Source organism: Venturia canescens, chromosome 1 (assembly GCF_019457755.1).
Source record: "Venturia canescens isolate UGA chromosome 1, ASM1945775v1, whole genome shotgun sequence".
Taxonomy (NCBI): domain Eukaryota; kingdom Metazoa; phylum Arthropoda; class Insecta; order Hymenoptera; family Ichneumonidae; genus Venturia; species Venturia canescens.
The window spans coordinates 26,836,709-26,862,061 of NC_057421.1; the positions used below are offsets into that span (position 1 = coordinate 26,836,709).

The window sequence follows — 25,353 nt, forward strand, 5'->3', positions numbered from 1 at the left end:
GCTCTACACGTATGTTGCGCTTCAGACATACATATTGATGTATTTACGTTTAAAAAAGAAGAAGGGCGTATCATGAGTGTATAAGTACGGAATTGATGTCGTGGCTTTGGGGCTTATATATACGATGTCATGGGTACACGTGGTCTCAAAAGTAGTAGTGTCTGAGACGTGGAGGATGGAAAAATTTTAGAGTCTCAAACGGAGAGATTCGTGTTGTTCACGGTAATGGGCGTCATCGTCGTTAAAATATTAATAACTGGAATGAAACACGCCGAAGACGTGAGAGTTGTGCGTTCGAATCTTTGACAAATTTTCACTCCCCAGTCAATGCTTTTGTCGACAAAATTGTCGTCGAGGAAAACGGTGTGAAGTTTGTGGGATAAAAATCGGGTAACGAAAGCTTTGTACCATCAAGGAAGGAGTCGTGTGAACTGAGCAAAAAGGGAGGAAGAATTGTGGAAAGTTGGCTCGGCGACCCGGTGGTGACGATCCTAATCTCGAGTACCTTCAAGAAAAACGTCCTATCAAGATTGAAATTGTCTGCGCCAGAATGATAATAGAGGCAGGTGGGCCGAAATAATTTTTCTTCATACCTCGGTCGAAAGTACGCACTTTCGGCCCCGATTTCAGGGCCGAAAGTTCAACATTCCTGCATTGGTAAAAAAAAAACACGCTCGCTGTGACAGCGGGAGCAAAAATTTTTCTCTGCACACCTTAGTCGAAAGATAACATTTCTGCGCTGTCAAAACTACATGCGCTTCATTTGTCTCGGCGGGAGCAAAAACTTTTTTCTGCATTCCGAAAGGTTTGACGTAATTATTTTTTTTACTTTTGACGTTTGACGTTTGAACAGATATTGCTTACGTGTTTTTTGAAAGGTTGTGTCTAGTCATCTGCAAACCGTACGAATAAGATTATGTTATTTATTCGGAAATATGTTATGGAAATGCCATATTATTTCCAAGCACTATTATCAAAACAGTACAAATCCGAACGAATAACATACATTTATCCTTCCAGATAAAATCAATGTGAAAGCCAAAAATAAAGTGACCAGGCTGATAAAATGAATATAGTCGTTCGGAATAATGATTTATTTTCAGCTTCATAGGAATGCAAATATTCATATTAATTATCTTTGCTAATATCTTGTTTTTTTGATGCCTGCCCCCCCGACCAGCAGCACTCGCTTCGCTCGTGCAGCAAATGTCGGGGGCAGGCATCAAAACATCTTCTATCGATAGTTGCGTATTTCGGAAGAAACGTACTTTCGACCGGCTATGAAGAAAAATAGTATACACCATACGGGCAGAAGTTTGATAGCCCTGAACTGCGCGTCAAATGCCTTCGGCTTCGCCTCGGGCATTGTGACGCGCAGTGCAGGAATATCAAACTTTCTGCCCTTGTGGTGTAATATACTATTGTATCTTCGGCCTCATTTTTTTTCAGCAACGAATTTTCCAACCTGCCTGAAAATTTGACCAATTATTTTGGCACCTGGCTTCAAAAATTCGGTCTGATACGGATCGCACCGTTTCCGTTTCAGTGCCTCAATTCTTCGAGTTGAAAATCGAAGTGCCGTCTAAAGGGGGCGCGACAGAGAATACCGGTCCAACGAAAATCTTCTCAGAATCTAGCGAACGGAGTCGTGATCTTCCGTTTTGAAACGTCCTGTAATGTGAAGGTACATCTTACTCCGTGATGTTACAGTAGAATTTGCTAACTATATATCACTGTAACTCGTTCACCATAACACAATTCTCCGTGGCAGTTCCACGTAGAATATGTACAAAGTGCCCGAGGACGCGTCACGTGCGCGGCCTCGTCGAATTCGGCGTAACGAAACAATTCGACTGTGAGTATACTTTGGTATATACATCCATACGACACATTACGTGGACACGGATATACGCTGCCAGTTGTCAGATCCATGTAGGGATCCTGTGTTTGCTAAGAGGCGTGTTTCGCATTGAGAAAATTCAAGTACCGACAAATTCAATTTGGATAGCTTGATGAGACTTTTGCAGCTTCCCTTATATGTTGCAGCAGGAAGAAGGGATTTCGTCCAGGATTCATTTCGACCTGGAGAGCCTGGAAACCGGAGGTTTTACTCGTGGGAAATAATGTTACGTTGCAACATAAAAAATATTACGATCGTATTCGGATTGACAATAAAAGTGTTTCCGTAAACGATTGAATTATGAGATCCGAAATGCTGACTGAAGTTTTCTGCGGCCATTGGATTGCAGTTGGATCGAATCTTCGGAAAAATCGATGTGCCGTATACAGAGTAAAATAAAAACTAGAATAAAACGCATTTATTCCCTTTGAGGAATGAATAAACATGAAATCCCGACGAAACTATCATTAACGGCGATCCCCGATGTGGAGCGGGCGATGATTGAGGTTTAAACCTTCTGGGAAGCAATACACGAAGACTGGAAAAGAGAAAGAATAAAAAGAATATCGTCGATTATCGAGGAACTGCAGCGATTAGTCTGGGAAACCTGATTTTCCACAGTCAACGGTTGATGAAGAAAAAAAACGAAGGGCGTAGGAGTTTGTATGTTGAATCGTTGAAGCAGAGTTAAGCCGATCATTCTAGGGGAGGAGGAACCGGAGGATGGGGAAAAGCGGAAAGGGGATGACAACGAGCGAGAAAGAGAAAGAGGTTGAGAGTGAAACAAAGAAAGAGCGTTGTAACGCGTGATAAAAAGGGACTTATATATGGATATATATAACACATGAATCTCGTGATTGAAGCACGGGTAATCGAATTGGAAAGGTAATGGACGTGGAGGATTCGTGCTTCGGCTCTCGATTCTCGAGAGACGAGAACCGGCCGAAAGTGTTGGGCAAGAGAGCAAGCCAAAGAGAGAGGGATAGAGGGAGAGAAAGAGGAGAGTGAGAATCGTATATAGTCTAGGCGGGTCGATACATTGACGGGAATGCAATTACCGAGCTACTCGGCGCGCTCTCTGCATTTTCTCTCTCTCGCTCCTTCTCTCTATACCATTCCCTTACTTTCTCTCTCTCTCTCTCTTTCTCTTTCTGGTGCCCGCGAAACGGAGCGAGGGAGTACGGCGTGTGCGGCGTCCCAAGTTCCAATATCGCTTCTGAACAACGTCCACACAGAGTGTGTGCATTGTGCGCAGTGTGCGAGGACCGAGGCATCGTACTGAGGTACGATCTACCGCACACTGAGACGTCGACATCTCGTTCATCTCTTAACGAACGACCGTAGCTCTGTGTGCTTGTATATATGAATGCATGGTCTGATACAGAGCGACAAAACCGCAAGAGTTGGATCAACATCTGCCGCTACTGTTGCTCATTCCTTCGCGTGATTGCCAGAGTTTTACTATACCGAAAATCTCTAACCCACGGCGGCCACATTCGCGTGGCTCGTGACATTTTTCTTAGCAACGGGCAGCCGCGGATGCAAGCTTCTCGCACGGTCTTCACTCTTGTCGAATAATCAGTCGAAGCTGGAACAATTTTTTTTTTAGAACGGAGTATGAAATTAGCTTTGGAACGTCGAGAAGAATAAATGAAATATGGAGCGAAAACGAGCGCATCGAACATAAAAACCCGTTAAAACGGATAATTCTCTATCGGTTTTTCTCATACGGAGATTTTTCTATTTTAAAATATAGAAGCACAAAACACGAGAAAATAAAAGAAAGAGGATCTTAATGTATTTGATCAGTTTTCAGTGGCGAAACAAAACAAAATGCACTTGGGAGGAGATCGGAAAGAAACCCAAAACTCCCGGAGGCTTTTCGGACAATCTCCTCGCAATATCTGCACACGAAAATCGAGTCTCAAGATTCCGATAGCCGAAACACCCGGCCGGATACTCGAGGAACGAAACCGTTCAGGTATTTTTTTTAGTTTTTTTCACGAGATTATTCTTGCACTAAAAAAAAACTGTGTTTGATACGATCGGGGAACGAGCATCGTCTCGTTCGAGTCGAAAGTCTTTGAATTTTGAGAGAAGAGATCAATCATAGAGCTGCCGCGATTGGCGTGACGTGGTATTGAGTGAAATTTCAACTAGTTGATTGAACTGAGCACACGTCGAAATATAAGCAAAAGAGAAAATTTTAATGGAGAGGAGACTGGTGCACTAGTAAAACACTGCCATCAGGCCGGAGAGACAAGGGAAAGAAAAAAGTGTGAGGGGGAGGAAGACGCAGTAAAGATTAACGGGTGACGCTCGGGATCATGGATCTTCGGGCGAATGGCGAACATTGTTCACCGGTATCCGAGTTTCCTTCGAATTTCAAGAGCGAAAGGTAGACGGGGGAATTGAAGCGAAACAGTAAAACGGATGGAAAGAGATGCCAAGGAAGGAGAAGAGAGAACAAAGTGGAGTTGGACAGAGGAACAAATAGGAAGAGTAGTCGTCGAGAAAACAGAGGAGGAGAACGAGAAAGAGACAAAGACGAAGAGACCGAGACGGAGAAGGAGGAAGACAGAAAAATAAGAAATAAGCGTGCTAGGAAGACAGTACGAGGAAAAGAGAAAGAAGATAAGAAAATAAGAATAAAAAGCTGCTTCCAAAGGAGACCATAGATACGAGAAAGGGTTCTTCAGCTGAAAAGCATTGTTTATCCGCGAGGGTGGGCTCTCGGGAACGCTGTGCATACTATCGTGTAGTGCGGCAAGTGAGAGTACTCTCTCTTCACTAGTTTTATCTCTCAGTCTCACGAGTGACAGCAAAAGAGGTGCCTTTATATTATTGCTCCAGTACGCCGGAAGATATTCGCAGACATCTAGCAGCACTATGCACTCGACATATATAACATGTATATTGTTGTTCATATACGTGCATAACTTCTGGCATTTACTCACTTATGTACAATTTAAAGTCTGAAATATAAGAGGAATGAAGAAGAGGGAGCTTTTTTCCTTCGGTCTTCTGGCTCTCTTCGTCAACGTGTCTAGCAACTTTTCCACTTTGCGTCTAATTCTCGTCCGAGCAGTAGTAATAGTTGCATACAGAATCAGATGAGCAGGCTTTCGTTCGGATCTCGAAACTTTTCTGCAAACTAAATATCCTTCTACGGATCTCCTTCTTTCACATTCTCATTGCAGAGTTTTCTCTATTTCCGCTTTGCCCTTTTTTATTTTTCTCAACTCATTGAGCTGAGTCTTCTTTTGGAGCAGCTAAGTAAGTAGCTCGTTTACGTGAACGGTCACGCGTAAAAGTGTTTTGTCTGGGCAAATCGAGAGAGAAAGCTCATCAAGTTTATTTTGAGAGGAGATACACGCTCCGGTGCAAAAGCTGTGACAATGTTGCCTGCAACTTCTAGGGAGAAAAACTCCGATTAAATATTTCTCAGCTCCGTCTCTCCATTGACAATAGGCTGATACTTCGTCGTTTGGCTATTGCGTACGGTTCCCATCCTAAATAACCTCGCTCAAAATAACCTCTGGTTAAATAACCAACGAACAAAATAATCATGACAAAAAACCGATAAACAATATAACCCATGAGCAGAAGAAGCGTGATGAATAATAATCGATATACAAAATAACTTAAACGTCCCAAAACAAACAATCAAACAAACGAAAGCATACACACAAACAAAAGCACACACAGGAACCTGCCGGTACGAAGGAAAAAAAAACTGCAGTCCTCGAAACATCTCGAGATGTTAAACATGTTAGAAACAATAAACAATAAATTTATTGTCAAAAACAACGAATCTAGTAATGAAAATCCCGCATAGGGTTTCATGTTGATCCGCAATCAATATTTCAAATGAACATTTTCATTATTTTCCATATTCCAATAATGACACACTGAAGGTTCATTTTAAATGACGATTTTATTATTCTCGTGGTTATTTTGTTCGTTGGTCATTTTGAACGTGGTTATTTAGGCCGGACACCATTATGTACTTTTTATCGAGACTTTCTATCAACTGCCCCTCATTCAATTGAAATATGATTAACCGTAGCGCATTGTAAAGAAAAAAATTTTTATATTCTGGCCGTTTACAGAAATTCAAGCGTGATTTGCGTGGTGTATCCATCCGATAAAGTTCGCGAAAACTTGTCAGCAGTGTATTGTCGACTCTTCAGTGACTCACTCATCAGAGACTAATGCAGAACGCCAAATCTTGAGAACTTATGTTACGTTCGCGTTTAGAGGAAAACTTAGTCAACTCGGTAACAAGTGACACTCTGTCTTGCTCTCTTCGCGTCAACGTAGGCACAAAGAGGGAAAGAAAATGAAGAGAAAGGGCAACGCACAGCCCTTGGAGGGAGCAACTATTATCTTCCAACGTTCTAGAACGCACCAACTAACGCGTTGACTATAATTCCAACGGATTACAGCCGCAGCTGTGCGAAAGACAAAGACGCACAAAACACTGTTAATTCTAGTCTTAACGAGCGTAATATATACAGCGTTAAGTCTCTTGAAGTCTCGAACTTTGAGCACGAACTTACATACCGATGATGTACAGACCCCTTCGAGTAAGCATTTTCTGAAAAACGTCCACGGCTCAGTTTTCTCATTCGATAAACATCGAAAAACTCTTTTCCCTCCCAATATAAATTCTCCATTAAGCCGAGATGATTCCGTTCCAAGGTGTACCTTGATCGGAAGAAAAATTCTATTTTTCTATCAAGCCTCGAACGTGGAAAAAGAACAGCCTTCGACAGAGGATTTATTATCTACGGGAAAAAGAAGCAATCAGCCACGTCGTTCAGAAAAGTATATATCGAAGGTGCCAATGTTTTCACCATCCTCGGATCTTTCACAACAGGAAAATCGCAGGGGGTCCAAGGTGCGACGGGCCCAAGTTTTTCATCTCTACCGGTTCAGCGAGAGAAAAAATGGACCGGGGCGATGAATAGAAAGGGGGGAGGGTAGCCTCGGTGCTGGAGGACAACACTGTAGAAGAGGGCCGAAGGGTAACCAGAAAGAAAATTGACCACCCGTAGAGGCTTGCTAGAAAATATCTTGACCTTTAGAGTGTGCGGAGCGAAACTTCGAGAGGCTGCACTATGCTTTTGACCACAAGCGAATGTCCAATAAAATTGAACCTTTCATTTCGCCGGGTCACCAAAAGCCTCCTCGTATATAAGTATACGAAGATATCCTTTTATTTTGAGAGAAAGAAAAAAAAACTTGTTCTCCTTCTAAACGAGGCAACTGTCCGAATACTCGAGGGTGACGCAGATTTTTGTAAGAGCCAAAGCGACCAGGCGGATACAGCGTTTTCCCGAGATTGGTCTTATAAAGACGCGGGCAAAGGTTCACACTTCAGGTATAAGAAGATGTCTCGTTGAGGGTGCGTAGTCGCGTGGTTTACTCTCGCCTCGTGATTATGTACGGAAGAGGGTCCCGCTTGGCGCGTATTACAAAATCGTTCGATCGCGGATGTACGAGTCGTGGAAGCTGATGTCGGCGGCGGCGATGGCTCTCTAATAGACGATCTCATGATAATAATTTTGACATAATAATACGCTATTATGCTGGGAGGAGATCTCTCGACGCTCTCTCGTACCATATAATTTCGTCACGCCATAGTGCGGTCGCACCCGCGACCCGAATCAAAGAGAGCATATCTGGTGCTGCTGCTGCCAGAGAAAGAATGGAAGAGGGCGATAGAGGGTTAGAAAGAGAGGTGATTTAACGCGAAGAGAAAACAGACAAGGAGATGGAAGCGAGGAAAAAGAAGAAAATAAGAGAGGAACGGATGAATTGGGCTGGTGTGAGAACAAAAGGAATAAGAGACCAAGGGATTGAGCCAGTATTAAAAGGGGTCGATCGGTTTCGATGCGAGTTATAGGTGGCCCAAGAGAGAAGAGAAAAAAAAAGAGAGAAGATCCAAAATCGGCAGGAAATCTACTTCATACAGCAAAATTCCATTGCGCTTCGCCCCGTTTTTTTCTTTTTTTTCTCTTTTCATCCTTCCCTCGTAAAACTCGAGCTACATAGGCGTCGCTGAAAATAGATGCCGATCTCCCGCCCGCTCTCATTCTCTCTTTCTGTTTTCCCTCTAGCCAATCGGTGTCTTTTTCCAATGCCGCGAAAGGGAGGAGATTTCCCTTGGAGAGACCGAGTCGGATTTAATACGAATTCCGGCGAGACAAAACGGAAGCCGGCATATTGCCATTCCTGGTTGGCGTGTCAGCCGACAGATAAGGCGAATAAGGCGAGAATCTCCTTCTCTTTTGCTCATTTCCCGTCTCGGTCCTTCGAGCACCAAAGCACCATCCGGAACTCGGAGTGAACCGGAGCTAGCTTCCTTCTCTCGGTCTCTCCTAAACTTCCTTGCTCCTGGTCATAGCTGCATCTTCTTCCGCGTTTCGGAGTCCTGGCTCTTGGCATTTCGTTTCTCTGTCTTTACCTTGCCCACTTAAGCGCGCACACCGATCTTCCGTTCTCTTTCCTCCTCCCCTTTGCCTCCTCCGTGATGGTTAGCACCGCGTGTACCTAATGTTCGTGGCATATAGCAAGGGGGATGAAGCTTGTAGTTTGGACCCCACAACCCTCGTACCAGACGAGGCTGTCGTATATGCCGAGGATGCTCCCCGCTCTATTGCGCTATTTGCACAGCCATAGGTCGCTACACTCTCGCAAATTTCCCTTCCGCTTCTCCTCCTCCTCCTCCTCCTCCTCCTTGCCGACCTCGTTTTGTCTTTCTCGTTCACCCAACGACTTAAGGTGCCACATACTACTTGGATGCTGCAGCTTCTTCTTCGCCTCTATCCACAACTCCGATCCATCGGTGAGATGCCAAGTGGTGGAACTTGGTAGGAGAATACCGCAGCCGCATTCCTCGTGTCTCCGCCCCTAATACAACATCAGCCGTATACACACACGTTGCTCATTCTCCATCTCCGCTCCTCCCTTCCCCCTTTCTCCTTATATCTTTCCTTCCTCCAGTCGTTTGTGATTTCGCTTTAACACTCGCACGCTGCAATCATTCTATTCCCCGCTTCTCTCTCCAACGATCTTGCGTCCTGAGAACCTTTTTTCTTGCTCTGTAAGCAAGCAGACGCGAAGTCGACTCGATTCAACACATCCGATGATATGCCCACCGTGTCTTCGCGTTGGTCACAGCATTCGTTACGAAAAACCTAACTCAAGTTGTCTTTTTCTCGATATTTCTATCATTCGAAAAGAAAATTTCGTTTGCATTCCGTGTGCTAAGTGGCGTGGATCACGCCTATTTTGAGGCATTCCCAATTGCGCATCTTCACAAAATCTATTCAATTTAGCTCTGTTCGATTCTCTTCGCTAATCCGCCCTCGCGACATTTGGTCCGGAGATGATAATCGGCAGGAAGGAAAAAAGCAACGTCAGGAAAACTGCATGGGTGGAAAAGAGACGCAACGTTTTCTAACTTCCAGCTGATCTTATCGCTGCGCTATCGATTCAAGACCCTCTTATTGGCCGATATAAATCGATGGGGCAATTGGAACGTTATTGTTCGAGAATCAACAATGACTGCGTACCAGACTTGGATTTATGAGCGTTTCGTATCTTCGATATATCATCCGTATGATAGTTTAATGTTTTATCAACACACTCTCGGAATTTTGAGGTTATTATGCCATGGCGCAGCTTCTATTTCCGCTTCTCTCAAAGCAGATTCTATTTCTCCCGAGCGTTTCGCGCACTTCACAGTTCATTCTTATATATAGGAAAGAGACGGAGAGGAGTCGAAAGAGAAGTGACAGAATCGATCAGGCAGCTTGCACAGAGTCTACTCTGGATCCATCACAGAACTGTATATGATTTTCTCCCCTGTTTTCTATCAGATTCGATTGGATATCGGGGTCAAACAGGCATTCGAATACAACGATTCCATCTCCCGAACTCTCATCGATGCACGTGCCAACGAGTCAATATTTAATCAGACGATTTAATAAAAGCGCTGTCAATTAAGGAGATGATTAGATCTCATTCCAAAGGGGTATTATAAAAAAAATAAATAAAAAATACAATATTTCCACGAGGTAGTTTCGTCAACTCCCTCGTATTAGTGTTCACTTACAATCGAGGTTCAAATGGTTATTGACCTGGATTATGACTAGTGTCGAGCAAGCTTCGCGCTTCGTTGAACCTACGAGAGCACATTATAATGTTTGTGCAGTATATCAAGCGTGAGTACTTTTTTTGCTTCCCCCCTTCTTTCGTCTCTTTTTGAGCCGTGCGAAGAGACAAAACGTGCGAGGGGTGTTTATTCTGGGGCTTAGATCTGCTGGTCTCAAACCCTTGGATTCTCGTCGGTAACGCCGGCGCCTTATTTAGGGACGGAACGACCCTCCAGCCATTTTTACTTTCTTTTTCTCTCTCTCTCTCTCTCGTTTTTATTTTCTTTTTTCACTCTGACTCGCTTTGCTAGTCCCACTCTCGCACGATCTATCTTCACTGGTGGCTGCGGCTCATCCTCACATCAATAGAAGCCGGACTGGCCACAAATATACATCAGAACTAGTCGCATTACCATCCATTGGAACGATTTCGATGCTATCTGAAAAGACCATCCCCATTTGCTCTCGCTCGATCTATTCTTTTCCAAATATTTGGGTTGACCATTGGCTTCGTAACTTTCACAAATTCCTCCGCTTTGCTAATCATTTTTTTGTCCAGAAATCCTAATATCAGGATCAATCATTCCAATTTCCCCTAGGAAAAATATAAAGCACGATTTTTCGGATTTCATTTAAAACTCAAACAGTGAAGAAATGTTCTTTAACGTACGTTAACAGAGATAATAAAATTAACTTGCAATATCCAACTCGTTATGATAAAAATCAAAGTTTTGATTCATCAAGTAAATTAACCGATGGAATCCGTGCTATTTTGTCAAACAAAATTACCTGCTCGCAGATACATCAAAGTGGGAACGTCCCCAGCGCGATCACCGCCGAAATTGATATAACGTCGTTTAACCACTTTCCAAAACAAAGTTAAAGCTCTCGCTCGAGGGCCGGACAACAAGCCGTTTAACTCGATGTCCAAAATTGCCCTCAACAGTTCGGTAATAACGGTCTTGACCCTGCCTCGTTCATAACGTGCTTTGAACTAAATATCAGTACAATTTACTTCTGACAGAACTTTTCGAGGTATTTGTAAGTGTACCGGAATAAAAAATAGCCTGATAAAATTATTCCGATCAATAACTTACTCAGCTGTTCACAATCTCTGACCTTGAAGATAAAAACAATCGCAAAACCAGAGCGACGTACGAACGAAATTCTGTAAGCCGACGCCACAACGTGATCACGTAAATTTGTATTCTTTAAAGCAAGCAAAGAGACGAGGACGGAGGTAATGCATCGTAGAAGGAACAAACGACGCGTAGGTCAATTAAATGTTTCCACCATGAATACTCCATTGAGAAGTGGACAGCAGCAGTGACGACGACGACGACGACGACGACGACGAAAAAGACGGGATGGCAAAATGTGGACACAATTATTTTCCAGATATCTGAATCTATATATATATATATTTGTACGTCTATATGCAGCAGCACGTATATATAAGTCCGACCGGTTTTCTCGGCTGCCACCGAGTCTCAGAGAAGCATTGCAGAGCGTTGCACTCACAGGTCTAGAGCATTGTTAGCTCGAATTCGTTTGTTCGAGCAAATATAAGCAATCTCCGAGCAGGCCCTTCTTTTCGAAACTTTGCCAGAAGAGATGGCGACGAATTAACGACGACGAAAAGGGTTCGTAGGTTAATCCGCTCTGGGAGAAAAATTCAGCATGCCAAAGTCGTTATTGGCGATTGTTACGAATACTCTCAAGTTTGAAACCTCAAAAATATTGTCCCTCGATGATCGTCTGATTGGCATAATCGGAGGAGCCGATAACGCGACGGTGTGGTCAATCGATGAGTTTTCGATGTACCAAAGTGTTCAAAAATCCGATGCAACGAGATCGTAAAGAGTCATGGCCGTATGGATTTTCACCACGTTTTCCTCCCACCCTTTCCAGTATGTTTGCCCTCGTGTTGTCTTATTCCACCGCTCGATGGCACCTTTTTCAAGGAGGCGATTCGAGAACAAGAGGAGAAAACCACACGCGCCACATCTTCTTTTCTCCCGCGTGTCTCATGATTCTGCATAGCGAGGCGGGAAACCGCCGAGCGAGAATCTTTCGGAGCAGAGAGAGCAGCTTTAATAAACCTTTTCGAGCTCCCGATATAACGATGCGGGCATGACGCTACATACATTAGAGGGCGAAAAAAGATAAAGAGGGGCAGAGAGAGAAAGAGAAAAAAACGTGAAGGAATGAAATTTTGCGGTCGAAGGGATGACGACGAATAAAATTACACATATACGTATCCGAGTGTATATTTGAAAGAAAAAAGAGGAGTCGAAGAGGACAAGGGGCACGAAAATACACTCGTTCGGCGCAACGTGTACATAACTTTTGTTAGACTTTTATTTGTCGTACTCAATCATGAGGGCGCAAAAAAGAGATGGAGGAGCGCGAGACAGAGCCGCGCAACAGAGCCGAGGGAAAAAAATTTCAGCCCGCGTGGCGACAGAATCACGAGACACAATGCACAAGCCAAAAGAGCAAAACAAATCCCCGTGCGCTAAATATCAAACGAAAGAATCCGTGCGATAGAGAAGAAAAAATATATTTAAAAATGACTATTTTTATGATTATTCAATCCGCAGGAATTCCTATTTATTCACACCCGTGACGGCGTTCATTCACGCGAAATACCGCGGTTACGACTTCAAATCCATCAAATAAACATACTATTATTTTTTTCATTATATTCCACGATCCATGATTAATTTTCCTTCCCCACACGACGTGAGATTAAACGAACCGAAAATAACAGAAACTCCACTGATTTGCGGTCGCGCGTTTATTCAATCGGCTAACCGTGAAAATTGTCCCAAAGATATTTATTCGTAGCGAACGCGAAAGCCTTCTCACTCACGGACTGCCGATTGACCGAAATTGGAGCACGTCGTTGGCGACTCCGGTATATTAATCTTATACTGAGCGTCGACGCAGTGTCAATCACACTAAATGCATCAATGAGAGAGCCGGCAGCAGAGAGTCAGATGTCATTAGGGTGTATGTAAAGTTGCTTTACAATGTGAAATATACCTATTGATATATGAGTAGTACGAAGTACACGGTTGAATTGAACGGGTTATGCGAGTTAGGTGAGTTAGGAGAGTTATGCGAGCGGATTACAAGACCAAGAGTGAAGAAGTGATACGTCGCTGCCTCATGAATGTTGGGACACATATCATGATGTATAAAAAGGGTGTGCCATCTACAGGCTATGACAAAAATCATGTCGAACATATGACGCTGAATTTTGCAACGTTGGAGTCGTCCAACGAAATGATGCAAAAAGACCCTCCAATAATTCCAGTTATTCCGCAATTTCGTTCCCGGGCAAATTTGCAATTCGTAGTTTTTCAGCCTGCATCGGTACTTCGTGAAATGAAAAATTGGTGGATCACTAATTTTTTTCCTCCACTTCGTTGGACTTTCAAACTTCAGCGTCGTTCGATAACACGTGAAGTCAGCAGACACCGAAGTTGCGGAGAAGCAATTTTCGATTATTTGTTTCTCCAATAGCGTATAGGATCATGAGATCTTGAATCAGACAAGTGTTGCGGTACTTGCGGTGCGGTGAAGGGGTTGATGGGACGAATGCATCATTGGAGTAACTAATAGTTGAAATACGGTACATCAGAGAGCAAAATGCTTCAATAATTTCCCTAAAATTCCGAGTATTTCGAACTCGATCAGACGAATTTGCGATTTGAATCTCCCCTTTCATAGATCAAGCTTTTCCAACATCTGGAATGTCAACATATCGCTCAGATATAAAGTAAAATATCATGAAACGGCTTCGGTATACACAATCGCACGGACCTCTTGAAATATATGCCTGCAAACGCGGCAGGGTTTTGACGCATAGGTACTTTCGTATATACTACATACAAACATACATGTATAGATGCGGAACAAACAGGAATTGAGCCGGCACAATGATGAAAACGACCATTAGCGCTTGTCGTCGCTCTCTTGTCAATGAATTCATTGCTGCCTATTACGACATCAAATTCCCGTCTCTTGTACAATAATCTTGCGATAATGAGGGCTCGTTACGGGTGTGCAAAGGAATAGGAGGAGGGAGTGGGCCTGTTAGAAAGACGATCGTAAACATAAAGGACAAAGTCGGCGTAGTTATTTTTCTGCGGCACTTCTGAATCCATTCTCGCCGTAATCTAGTGCCGCGTTCAGCTTCTGCCGCCTTTTTTTTTATAGACGCGTCTCGTCTTTTATTCGGTCGTTTGTCGATGCGACTCGAATCTTCGCCCAATACATAAACACGCATAACCTGCTCGAACGATCTCCGCGGGTATTCCCTAACTATAGTCGCCTAGTCATGATCACTTGAAAACTTTCACACTCGCGCTCTCTTTCAACGTCGGATCTTTTTTCTCTCTTTCACCAGAAATTTGTCGTCTGAAAGTACTACAAACGGTTTCAACGCTTTCATTATTCTTTTATTTCAGGCGAATTCTCCTCTTTTTTTCTCACTACGATCTTTTTCATTCCGCCATTAATCTTTTAGCGCGAGTGCAATCGGCGATGTGCCATTTGAATTTCTGCAAATTCCAGGCAGCCTCACGGCTGCCTCGACTCGTTTCAATGTTACCCGGCATTATTGTCGTGCTTGTTCCGTTCATGTTGCGATTCAAGAAAATAGAAAATATTTTTTAAAATATTCTGAATGGTTGAAAGAAAAAACTGAGGATGGGGCGGTTGTTTGTGATTGAGCTGAAATGCTGATTCTCATTACAGCAGCCGGAGCTTTTTAATTCTATGACAATTGGAGTCACATCGCGTTGTCACTCTCACGGCCCTTCATCGCTTTGGAGTTCTGTTTTATCGTGATAATGAGAAATTTGAATTTTCGGCGAGAGTGGATTGTGAGCTGGAAGCTGGAGGGAAGGAGAGACAGAAGAGAGAAAAAAATTTGAAGAAATTACGTTTGGCACGAGAGTTCAATTACCGAGGGCATTTTAGCATAATTAGTGCTGGGACACGGGACGTGAAGTAACGGAATGAATGAATGCTGGGAGCGTGAAAAACGAAGAGAAGAGACAGGAAATATAGGACAAGTTTGAAAAACAGATGAAGATCGTGATAGAATCTCCCGCACTAAATTCGAAAGCAACCCTCACTTTAATCAACTGTTCCTCTGGTTGTCAGATTCGCATCATCGTTCCTCCACCGCACTATTAGTTTAGACAGTTCGACCCAGTTCGTCCTGTTCCCGACTCGCCCTATCTCTCTTTTCATTTTTCTCGCTTTTCCTTCTGCCTTTTTCTCTCCATCTATCTCGATCTCCATCAGTGCCTATCTCGTGCTCTTCCTTCCCAAAGTGTGAAAGAGAATTAGTCGCTTTGTCCCATATAGCTTGAGTGCTTCGCGTTGAGGCTGTATTTTCCCGGCAACACGAGGCTTCTCCTCGCTCCAAACTTATTCCCTCGAGTGTCCGAAACGATTTTAGAAGTCCCACAAGCGGATTAAAACCCAGTTTCGTTTTTCAACATGACATTCCTCTTCGCCCTCTTCCTTATTCCTTGCTCTACATTTTTTCCCCGGTATGGCCTGATTTTTCTATGCCAATCATTCGTCCGCGGCGCATAAAAAAATTAGTATACTAGAACACAGGCATCGGGGACTTGCTGTTCATTTTTTTCAATGAAGATTCCATTAATAGTTCCGGGGTGTGGGGAATCTTGTGGATACGAAGAATAAGAATGGATGGATTCTGAGAAAGATTTTAGAACATTCACTTTTCAACCGTTCGAGAAAATGTCACGTGGTTATTGAGGGTGAAAAATTTTGCCACCCGAACTGAAGTATTCCTCGATAAAAAGCTGAAAAATGCAAGTGGTAATTAGAGAATCTTTGTCAGTAAAAAAAATCCAATCGAGAGGAACTAACGACTTTGTTGAAGTTGAGAACAAAAGGACACAGAATTGGAAGCAACGCTTGGATTATGAGATCAATAATAATGAATAAAAGATTTTCCTCGGAGCTGCAAGTCTATACTCGGAGTTTAAGCATATGAAATTACGGTATGGTCATGGCAATAATCTGGTGATCTGAAATTTTATTAACTCCGTCGAGGAACTCTTGGCCAAATCGTTTTCATCGAATACTCTTCTTTTTTCCCTCTTTTTCTCTCCCTTACTCGGTCTATCTCTGGCTCTGTCTTGCTGTCATCCATCGTGGAATGGGCCATTCAAACTTCATCCGCTATTTGGAAGTGCTTCAGTCTCGTTTATATTTGACATTAAGTGCACAGGCTTCTTTGGCTTGTCTGCCGTTGCCTCGGGGCGTGTTTCATTAACTTTATTTCCTTCCAATTTTCGTTGAATCGTTAAATTATGACGATAAAAAATAAGGTTGAAAGTGAACGAATAATAATTTCAATTGACAATTCAAACGACAAGTTCGCTTCGTCGAAAATATGATTATGAAGCAGCTTTAAGCAGACTTTAAGAAAATAGATGGATGAAAGAACAAATTAATACGAAAATGGATTGGCAAACAAAAAGAATAAAAAAATAAAAAAAAAAACCGAAAAATGCTGACCCCATTAGATCTTCAATCAACTGGATGCGCTTGGTTCATTGAAGAATTTTTTTCCTCGGTTTCCACTTTATCACATCAACTCCCCAGTTAATCTCTCTCTCTCTCTCTCTCTCTCTCATATCCAGAGCCATTACCGAGGGAGTATATACGTATGGAAGAAGCACTCGAGGGAGGTGGAGCGCGCATGGTTTTCGCCAAGAGAGAAAAATACGGGAAAGCGGTGTGACAATATTTGCCGAAGATTGTAGAGAGCTTCGAGATGCTGCAATTTACGGCAAAGAGCTTTTTCGCTAGCTACGTATATAATGAGAATCTAAAACTATTATATACATTCGGATCGAGGGCCAAACATACATATAAACGCATATCTATGCGTGTATGAAAGCATATATCATTGATAATGTGCAATTACGGCTAGAGAACCAAGCAAAAAATCATATTTTCCCTACCTTGAAATTCGTTAAATTATACGACTGTTCTCATAATTCCTAACTTTATGTCTTTCCGTACTCGTAATTACAAATCATTGAAGAGAAATTTATTGAGAATAGCATAATAAAGAATTGAAAAATACCAAAATTAATGGCCGAATGAATTTTATCGAATATAGCAATCAATTCTGCCTCCCCATCGTGTCACGGAAATGAACAATTCATTGATCATCGCCAATTTTCCCTTCACTATCGAATCTGACTGTTCATTGACAGCTAGAAATGAAAGCTGTCGGGAAACCGTTTGCAAAAAAAATTAAAAGAAAGAAAACGGATATTGGAACCGAATTAGAGAGTGGATTAAAAATAAGATTGTATTTATACAGTCGTTATGAACCGTTATCCGATATTTTAGAGCGGAAGCGTGTTAATAGTCATTAATATAGCGACTCGATTGACAGTTTTTTTTGGAGAGCCAATAAATAGTCTCTCCGTCCTTAGATACATCAACGTGGAATTAACTTTATCAAAATAATACATTATCTTTATTTTGCTGTAAAAAAATTATTACGTTAACGATAAAATAGTAAATAACTCAAGTGAAATGTTGAAAAGAAACGTTCGAAGGCAGTGAAAAATTCAGCGGAAGCAAAAAGCTACATCAATAAACAACAAATTCAGAGGATAAAAAATTTATAAGTATCTCATATGTCTGAGCTGTAAAACGTTGGACCCAACCAACACGCACAGGCCTTTAGAGAAATCGAGAATTGGGATCTTGTGTCGTAAGGCATAGAGCTAATTAATTTAATTGCCGGGTAAAGGAGAATGCGCAAAGAGGATCCCCCATGGGGAGACCTCGCGAAACCTCTGCACGTTGTATCCACTAGATCGACTAGATAAATTGCACTCAATATACGCCAGGGCACTTTTTCATTGCTCGTTCCCGAGCAAGACCTCAACCCTTCATATTCGTTTTTGCCTTTCCACTATCTTTAGGCGCCTGAATACAACATTCAATATTTCGTTCGTATACACAATTGAGCGCCTCGACATTGTTACTTTTTCAACTATCAACTTTGGTTGTAATTACACCTTCAGGCACTTATTTTTGATGGATTTTTCTCGATAAAATCGGTATGAGCATCAAGGAATTTGAAACGATGATTTGGAAAATTTTTATGACGCTGAAGTTTGCAACGTTCAACCAAATGACGTAAAAAAACTCTCCAATAATTTCAGTAGTTCTCCAATTTCGTTCCCTGCCGAATTTGCAACTCGTAGTTTTCCAACTTGCACCGACACTTCGTAAAATAAAAAATTGGTGAATAACAAATGTTTTTTTTCGTTGGACTCCAACGTTGCGAACTTCAGCGTCGTAAATTTTGAAATCGTATGAATATGAAAGCAAGATTGTCGAGCGTCGTTTTGCGACACTCAATTCCTGAGACAACCAAGAGGCTGATTAAAATACAACAAAGGTACGGACGAGGAAATAGTACAGGACTGTCAGGTTCCCATAAAGACCTGTTAATGATCTATGCTAGGCGACATTTGCATAGACAATACTAGCAAAGCCGTGCGGACGCGAAAAGGCAACCGGGATGAATTTCTCTCATCGCTGTTTTAATCGGAATCCGTAATTGCATGCTCTCCTTTTACTTTCCCTCACGGACTGTCTAAACATTTCCAATAGCATCCCATAGTACGTGGACCTCATCTTGGCTTGGTAGAGCTTTGTGGTGCGCTAAGTGTTCTATTGAAAAGAAGCGAAGCAGCGAAATCGACAATCGTACGGAGAGGACGGCGATAGCGGAGAAGAAAGAGAAAATCGGGCGACAGAAAGCAATGTCCAACGGAATTAATCCACTAATCTCACTCTCAAGAAACAGCATATCAAAAGAGAGACATAAAACCGGAAAGAGAATGAGTAAGAGAGAAAGAGAGAGAAAGTTGATGAGGATGAACAAAGCACAGCCGGAGGGAAGGACAATTTTCTCTCAAATAAACGACCCAACGTTTCTTCCTTTTCATTACTCCCTTCCTCTCTCTCTCTCTCTCTCTCTCTCTCTCTCTCTCTCTCTCTCTCTCTCTCTCTCTCTCTCTCTCTCTCTCTCTCTCTCTCTCTCTCTCTCTCTCTCTCTCTCCCGATCTTCGTATTCTATTTCTTTTGCCCGGCGTCAGGGCTGATTTCATTACGCAGGAGAGCCTACTGATTGTGGAATAAATGTAATTATCGGTCGGCAAAAGTTGGATAAAGTGTAACAGCGATGCTGTAGAAAAACGAAGTAATGAGCGAAGGCAGAGAGAGGGTGAGGGGCGGAAGTAACTGATAAAAATAAAACAGCTGTCACAATTATGACAAAAACCGAGAGAACTCAACATCTCAGTGCGCTTTTTCTTCAGGAATTTTTAGCGACTAAATACAATTGAAGAAACAATCAGCTACTAAGATGTGATAGTGTGAAATGAGAAACTGGAAAAATTGTGTTGGACGAAAGACTGCAAAAACGTGACAGCTAGAGAGATTGGAAGAAATGCTCGATCCTGGAATTGGACCAACTTGAACTGATAGAAGAGACTGCGGTCTGGTTCATGAAGTCCGATTTGTCCGGATACAAAGTAAGTGTCTCGTGTATGTGTATAGAAAACCGCATTGAACACGAAGGAGAGTGTGCCAGGGTGATGTAAAGTAAGTGCAAGACGGAAATATTGGAGTCTGGGACGCTCCAGCTAACCCAACGAACCCACAAAGCAACCAGAGATTACGGTGGTGAAAGAGAGGTTGATCGATTAGCAACGGCCTTTGAATCGCTACTTCTGTTTTCTATCAATCCCAATCTCAAAATCCCTCCTCCAAACGTACATTCCCATAAGCATGAATACAGATGGATTTATATTTACGTATGCAAACACATTGAACACGTACTCCAGGGTAGTTCCAATCATCAAGCGTTCTAATCATCAATGCAACGATTTTTTTCAAAATGACGTCCCGATGTGTCTGCTTTCAACCCAGTTGGAAGTGGAGGTTTAAATGAAACTGAATAATTCAATGTTGAGAGGAAAAAAAGTTATTAGGAATGTATCTCGCCATTCACTGTAAATCCAAGTGTGTTATTGCCAACACACGTAAAGTGTGTTCTGTACTTAATGCCGTAAGCAAATTGTAGATTTCTTGTGGTCACTTTTTACACGTTTTATGGTGTGTTAAAAATCTATAGTTTCCTTATGGCGCTAAGTACAGAACACACTTAATGTGTGTTAGCAATAAAACACTTGGATTTAGAGTGTTGTTATTGCTGTGAAATTGAGAAATTTTCTTTCACGTGAATTAGGACACGTTCTTCTCGTTATTAGTACTCTGGTGAGAAATACCGGTGTGTTAGAGATTTTTCTTCCACCTGATTTCCTTTCACCCGGTTTGGTAAAGCAAACAGAATTGGCGATACAATTTAGATGATGAACGAATAAGAAAATCAACTCAAGATTGGCTGGATGTGTTTTGACTCAAGAATCGTTTACACAAGCGAATAAAATCTCTCCACAGGCTTGTGTAAAGCAATATGGATGCTTTCGGTTAGTATCGTCATTTAACACAATTTTCGGATTCTTCAAGTAGTAAGCTCACAAGTGAAAGAAGTCTCAATATAGACTTATGAACCCGTAACTTGACCAAACTACTTGAATCTTGGAAGAATTAGTCCAGTAGCGGGACAACCTCCACGTAGACTTTGGACGAAAGAAACTCACTCGACTCAGAAAGTACAGAAATGTGTGACGAGTGAAAGAAGTTCTCAATAAAGACTCGTCATACGCTCACGATGTCAGGAACAATCAATTATATCGATAGTTGGATACAGACATTTCAGTATATTCACAAAGTTACCTTGATTAGTCGTGCGGAATAAGATAATTTTCATCATCTTGACGATATTTTAACGAGATTGACAACCTTTGTAATCAAGTATAAATCCAAAAAATCAGAAACAAGAATGTTGTTTTATTTTATTTTCATCGCCATTAACACAGGAAGCTCTTCTTTCGAGTTGAACAAAACACACACAAAATCAAAAAGAGAAAACTTACTTAAATAAAACTCATTTGAATTTTCTTCTGTTTTTCCAATATTGCCAATCTAAAAACATATGGTAAAAACATGAAATTTTTTCAAACACGGTGAGGACGATTGAAAGTGTCGTAGACGAATAAGACCTCCGTGCACTTTTTGAGGGGACGACACGACAAATTTATATTAGTCGGTAACATTCCTTAAACAAGTCCCAAATTCCAGCAGTTTGGTAACTTCTCAAACTTGAATTATTTTCACAACGATAAGAGAGTTTCATTTCGTTTTCCGCAAGACCACTCGTGCAGAACTCCGTAAGTTTTTATGAAAAAAGCACTCACCGAATGACCATCTTTTTACATATAAATCTCAGTTGAACGTTCGTATCATAAACGCCACTTGAGTTTACCACGAAATATTGTCCTGGTTCAAAGTACGTATTAAGCAAATTGTATTCCAGATGCAATCAATCCCAGAAAATTCTCGGGGGATGTTATGAGAGCTTAGAGCGACCACAGAGCAATTAGACCAACATAACGATACATATGTGCGTATACATATTCATATATGTACGTTCGCATAACGTCATTCATCGATGTGTAGTCTCACGAGAAATCTCGAATATTCTAGAATATTCAAACCGGAAGGACGGTAGGATAGAGGCACTTGCGGACTTGCCCCAAGTATAGAAGAAAGAGAGAGAGAGAGAGGGCTAAGGCCAAAGAGAGGATGGGAAGCGAAGGATCTTCGGCCTTGAACTCTCACGACGAGAAACCGATATCCCTATCTGCGTTCTATATTATCCTATCCCAGCTTCATAATAATGCACCCTCGGTTGCCCGCGGTTGAGTTTGTAACCCCAAGTTTGCGTCAGACAGTTTATACACGAACGAGACGATATTTCGTGAAGGTTGAACACGTTGGTATGAAGTTTTCCCCGGAATTCATCGACGATACTCGCCAAATATGCCCTCCAGACTGAAATAAGATTGTTTTTCTTTCCTCTCTCCCTCTCTCTCTCTCTCTCCTTTCCTCCTTTTTCAATAGTTTTTTGCTTTTTCTTCTCGCAGCAATCTGTCGAAATATGGGCACGTGAAACAACTCGTAAAACGTCTATCCGAGGTGAAAACATTTCGATATTTTTCCACATGTCACGAGATTTATGATGGTTTTCTCAAATCGCTTCGATTCGCTCATGGTGTTGTTAAGTTTTTCCATGGAATGGAAACTCCCCTTCGATATTTCAAATGTTTATTGGTCCTGCGAATATCATGAATATGACGTGACCAGGAAAAACCTATTAATTTTTTCCGGTTAATTTAACTTGAGACCTGAGAAATTTGAGGTTACAAAGTTTGGTGATCGACCTTAACCTCATCGTTTGTCAAACGTCTTCAATAAAGGCTATCGTACGATCAAACCTGCAGAATCTAACTGATCAATTTCACTCTTAGTTTGGGTCAGCTTAGACATTCTCCTATTTGAAATGAAATAAAAACAAAAGCATATTTAACGACGCTCGAAAACTTACCAGCTGGACAGTTGCACTCGGGAATTTCCCTTTTGTTCCTAAAAAATTGACTGCTGTCTCGTTGCTGATTGGCTGCCGCCGCACGCTGTTCGTGAGCGATAATTTCGTCGATATCTCGACGAATCGCGGTCACTTTGAGATCCATATTGGTCTCGGCATTCTGACAGCGGGACTCGAGATTCGCGATTCTCGCCTCGAGTCTAAGTTCGCGGTATGCGAGGATACAGGATATCGCAATGCTCGTAACGCACATAACGAGCATCGCGAAATTCGAGATGCTCATAGCCTGAGATTTCTTTGTTGGCATGCCGAGATTCGTGCCTGGTGGCCATTTCTTTTCGGACTCCATTTTTTTCAACGTCAATACTTTTTTTTATCTAATATTTTAAATGAATTATTTCCTGGTTATAGCACGGCTATAGTTTCATACGTTTATTGAACAACGATAAAGGAAGACTGTGGAAGAAATACTTTATCAGTTCAATCGTTCTTTTCGCATGAGTTACTTTCCAACAAAATATCTTTATTTTATTTTTTTTCTTTTTATTTAGGCTCGTTCATTATTTCTTTCTCGAGTCTCTCACGAAGCTTCAATTTTGGAGTATACTTTAGAGACATTCACGAAATTCTTAGCCTCTTTGAGGCCTCTCCACCGCCCCTCCTTTCGGGCCTCTCCACCCCTCCTCCGCCTCCTCCTCCTCCACCGCCTTCGCCAAGCGTGACGCTGACGTCCACCACCTCGTCGTTAGAAACGATCGATTCTTCTATCGATTTTAAATGCCGCACGATCCTTTCGGCCTTAACCGATCCCTACAAGCCACGCCGCGTCATCATCGTCCATCTGGAATCCATGTCTTCTTTCTCTATCTCTCTTCGCTCACTTTCCTCGTCGCGTCGGGATTACGCCGTTAAACAAACCCGCCCCTATGTGAGGAGGATTCAGGGTGAACCCATACTCGCACTTAACAAACAAACCTCCCTGCAGCACAATTTATCTCTATCTCCCTTCCCTAGCACGAGATTGAACCGATTTTATTCCCTTTCGCTTTTCCTCTGATCAATTCTCACTTGCGAATCGCCTCTTTTTATTTTTACCGGCAGATTCTCTTCCCCTTTTCCCGGTCACAGAGATTCAAGCCTTCCGGCTTTTTGAGGATGAAATTTTGATAAATTCTCAATAAATTTAAACCCGCGTCTTTCCACTACCCCTTGACGCGTGATTCTACGGTATTCATTCGCCACGAAATCGTTGAACTCTCTAGCACGTCGCACGGTGGCTATCGCGATGAATATTTAAGCACCGATTTCTTTCGAGTCGCACAAACTTGATCCTTGTTTCCTCGGTTACTTTATTCCATATTAGGGATAAAAATAAACCAAACTCGTCGAATATTCGATCGCAATAATAATAAACACTCAGGAAGTAAATTAGCTCCCTTTTATTTGTTGTATTCCGAAGGAACGTGGTTCCTGGTCGCGCAATAAATTTTTTGTTTTGTTTTTTATATTAATTCAATTATCTTTTTAATTTATTTCTTTATTTTATCATCATTAATAATTTTTCATATTTCACACAAGATTAATAGCTCCGGATCTTGGTTTATAACGTCTTTCCCACATTCGACCAGTATCGAGACAATGTGATAAAGAAATAATGAAACATCGAAAAGGAAAGTATATTCAAAGTTTCGACGATGCGCGCGTTATGACGGTCGCAGCCAGACTGAATAGAACACCGTACGGTGGAGGGTTCCCTTCGTTTCGGGTCTCTTCGTCTTTGTTCGGAGAGACTCGGTGGATCGCAGGTTTCACCGCGCTTATGTCGCTGATCCACGAACCATTTTCCACCACTGCCCGCCGCACTCTCGACACCCACATGCCGCGAGCTCTTGTCGCGCTTGCTCTCTCTCTCTCTCTCTCTCTCTCTCTCTCTCTCTCTCTCTCTCTCTCTCTCTCTCTCTCTCGCTGATTATGTTTAATTTTTCAATCTTTTCTCCTTCTCTTTACATTTTTCATTCAACGTATTCCTTCTTTTTTATAGTCATTGTTACTATTGATATGTTTCCCCTTCCAAACGTCCTTCATGTAACCTCATTGTCAGATAAAATCAAGTTGAATCTTTTCCGTGCTGAATTTTCCCATGATTTTGTCCTGTGAGCGATAAGTACAACCTTTTGTTTCCTGTTTCGGCTTTGAACCCTGTCGTGAGCCTTCAGCAACAAAACTGTTTGTCTCTCTATCCAAGAAAAGCAATCTTTTGGTAATGAACGATTTTCACACACTCTTTTGCTATTTTTCTTGTTTTCGTTCTCTCTCGAACTCTTTGTCCTCGACCTTTTCCTGGAGCCTCGATACCAATTCAATGTAAATAATTAATAAAAAAACGTTCGCTCATTTCTTCCAGCATACTTTTTTTTCGTCAGTTTTCGTTTACTTAATTATATTTCCGTATTATTTCTTTTTTCTTTGCCTTGTATTTCACTCACTTTCTTCTCTCCATTTTCATTAAACTTCTTCTTGCAGTATTTTCTCTTTATCTCTCGTCTTCGTTCCTTTTTCTCTTATTTTGTGATATTTCTTCATTTTGTGCCATTACGACCTCTTAGAGAATGATATCAGGTTTCTCTCTTATTTCTTTGCTTTACGTAGTCACCCATTTCTCTTCCGCTTTCCTCTTTTGGCTT

General features: G+C 41.9%; 1 protein-coding gene across 19 annotated transcripts in view; it reads right to left on the reverse strand.

The window, feature by feature from the left end:
• Positions 1-24,403, reverse strand: part of LOC122419223 (collagen alpha chain CG42342) — a 131,868-nt gene extending 107,465 nt beyond the window's left edge. For 17 of the 19 annotated variants that reach the window (XM_043433603.1, XM_043433598.1, XM_043433596.1 and 14 more), the window contains exon 1: positions 22,670-24,402. In XM_043433603.1, coding sequence (XP_043289538.1) covers positions 22,670-23,018 — 349 coding nt within the window. In that variant the 5' untranslated portion in view covers positions 23,019-24,402. Of the gene's footprint in view, positions 1-22,669 lie in introns of all 19 variants that reach the window. The other 2 variants (XM_043433599.1, XM_043433611.1) reach the window with 1 other exon arrangement.
• Positions 24,404-25,353: the final 950 nt, after the last annotated feature.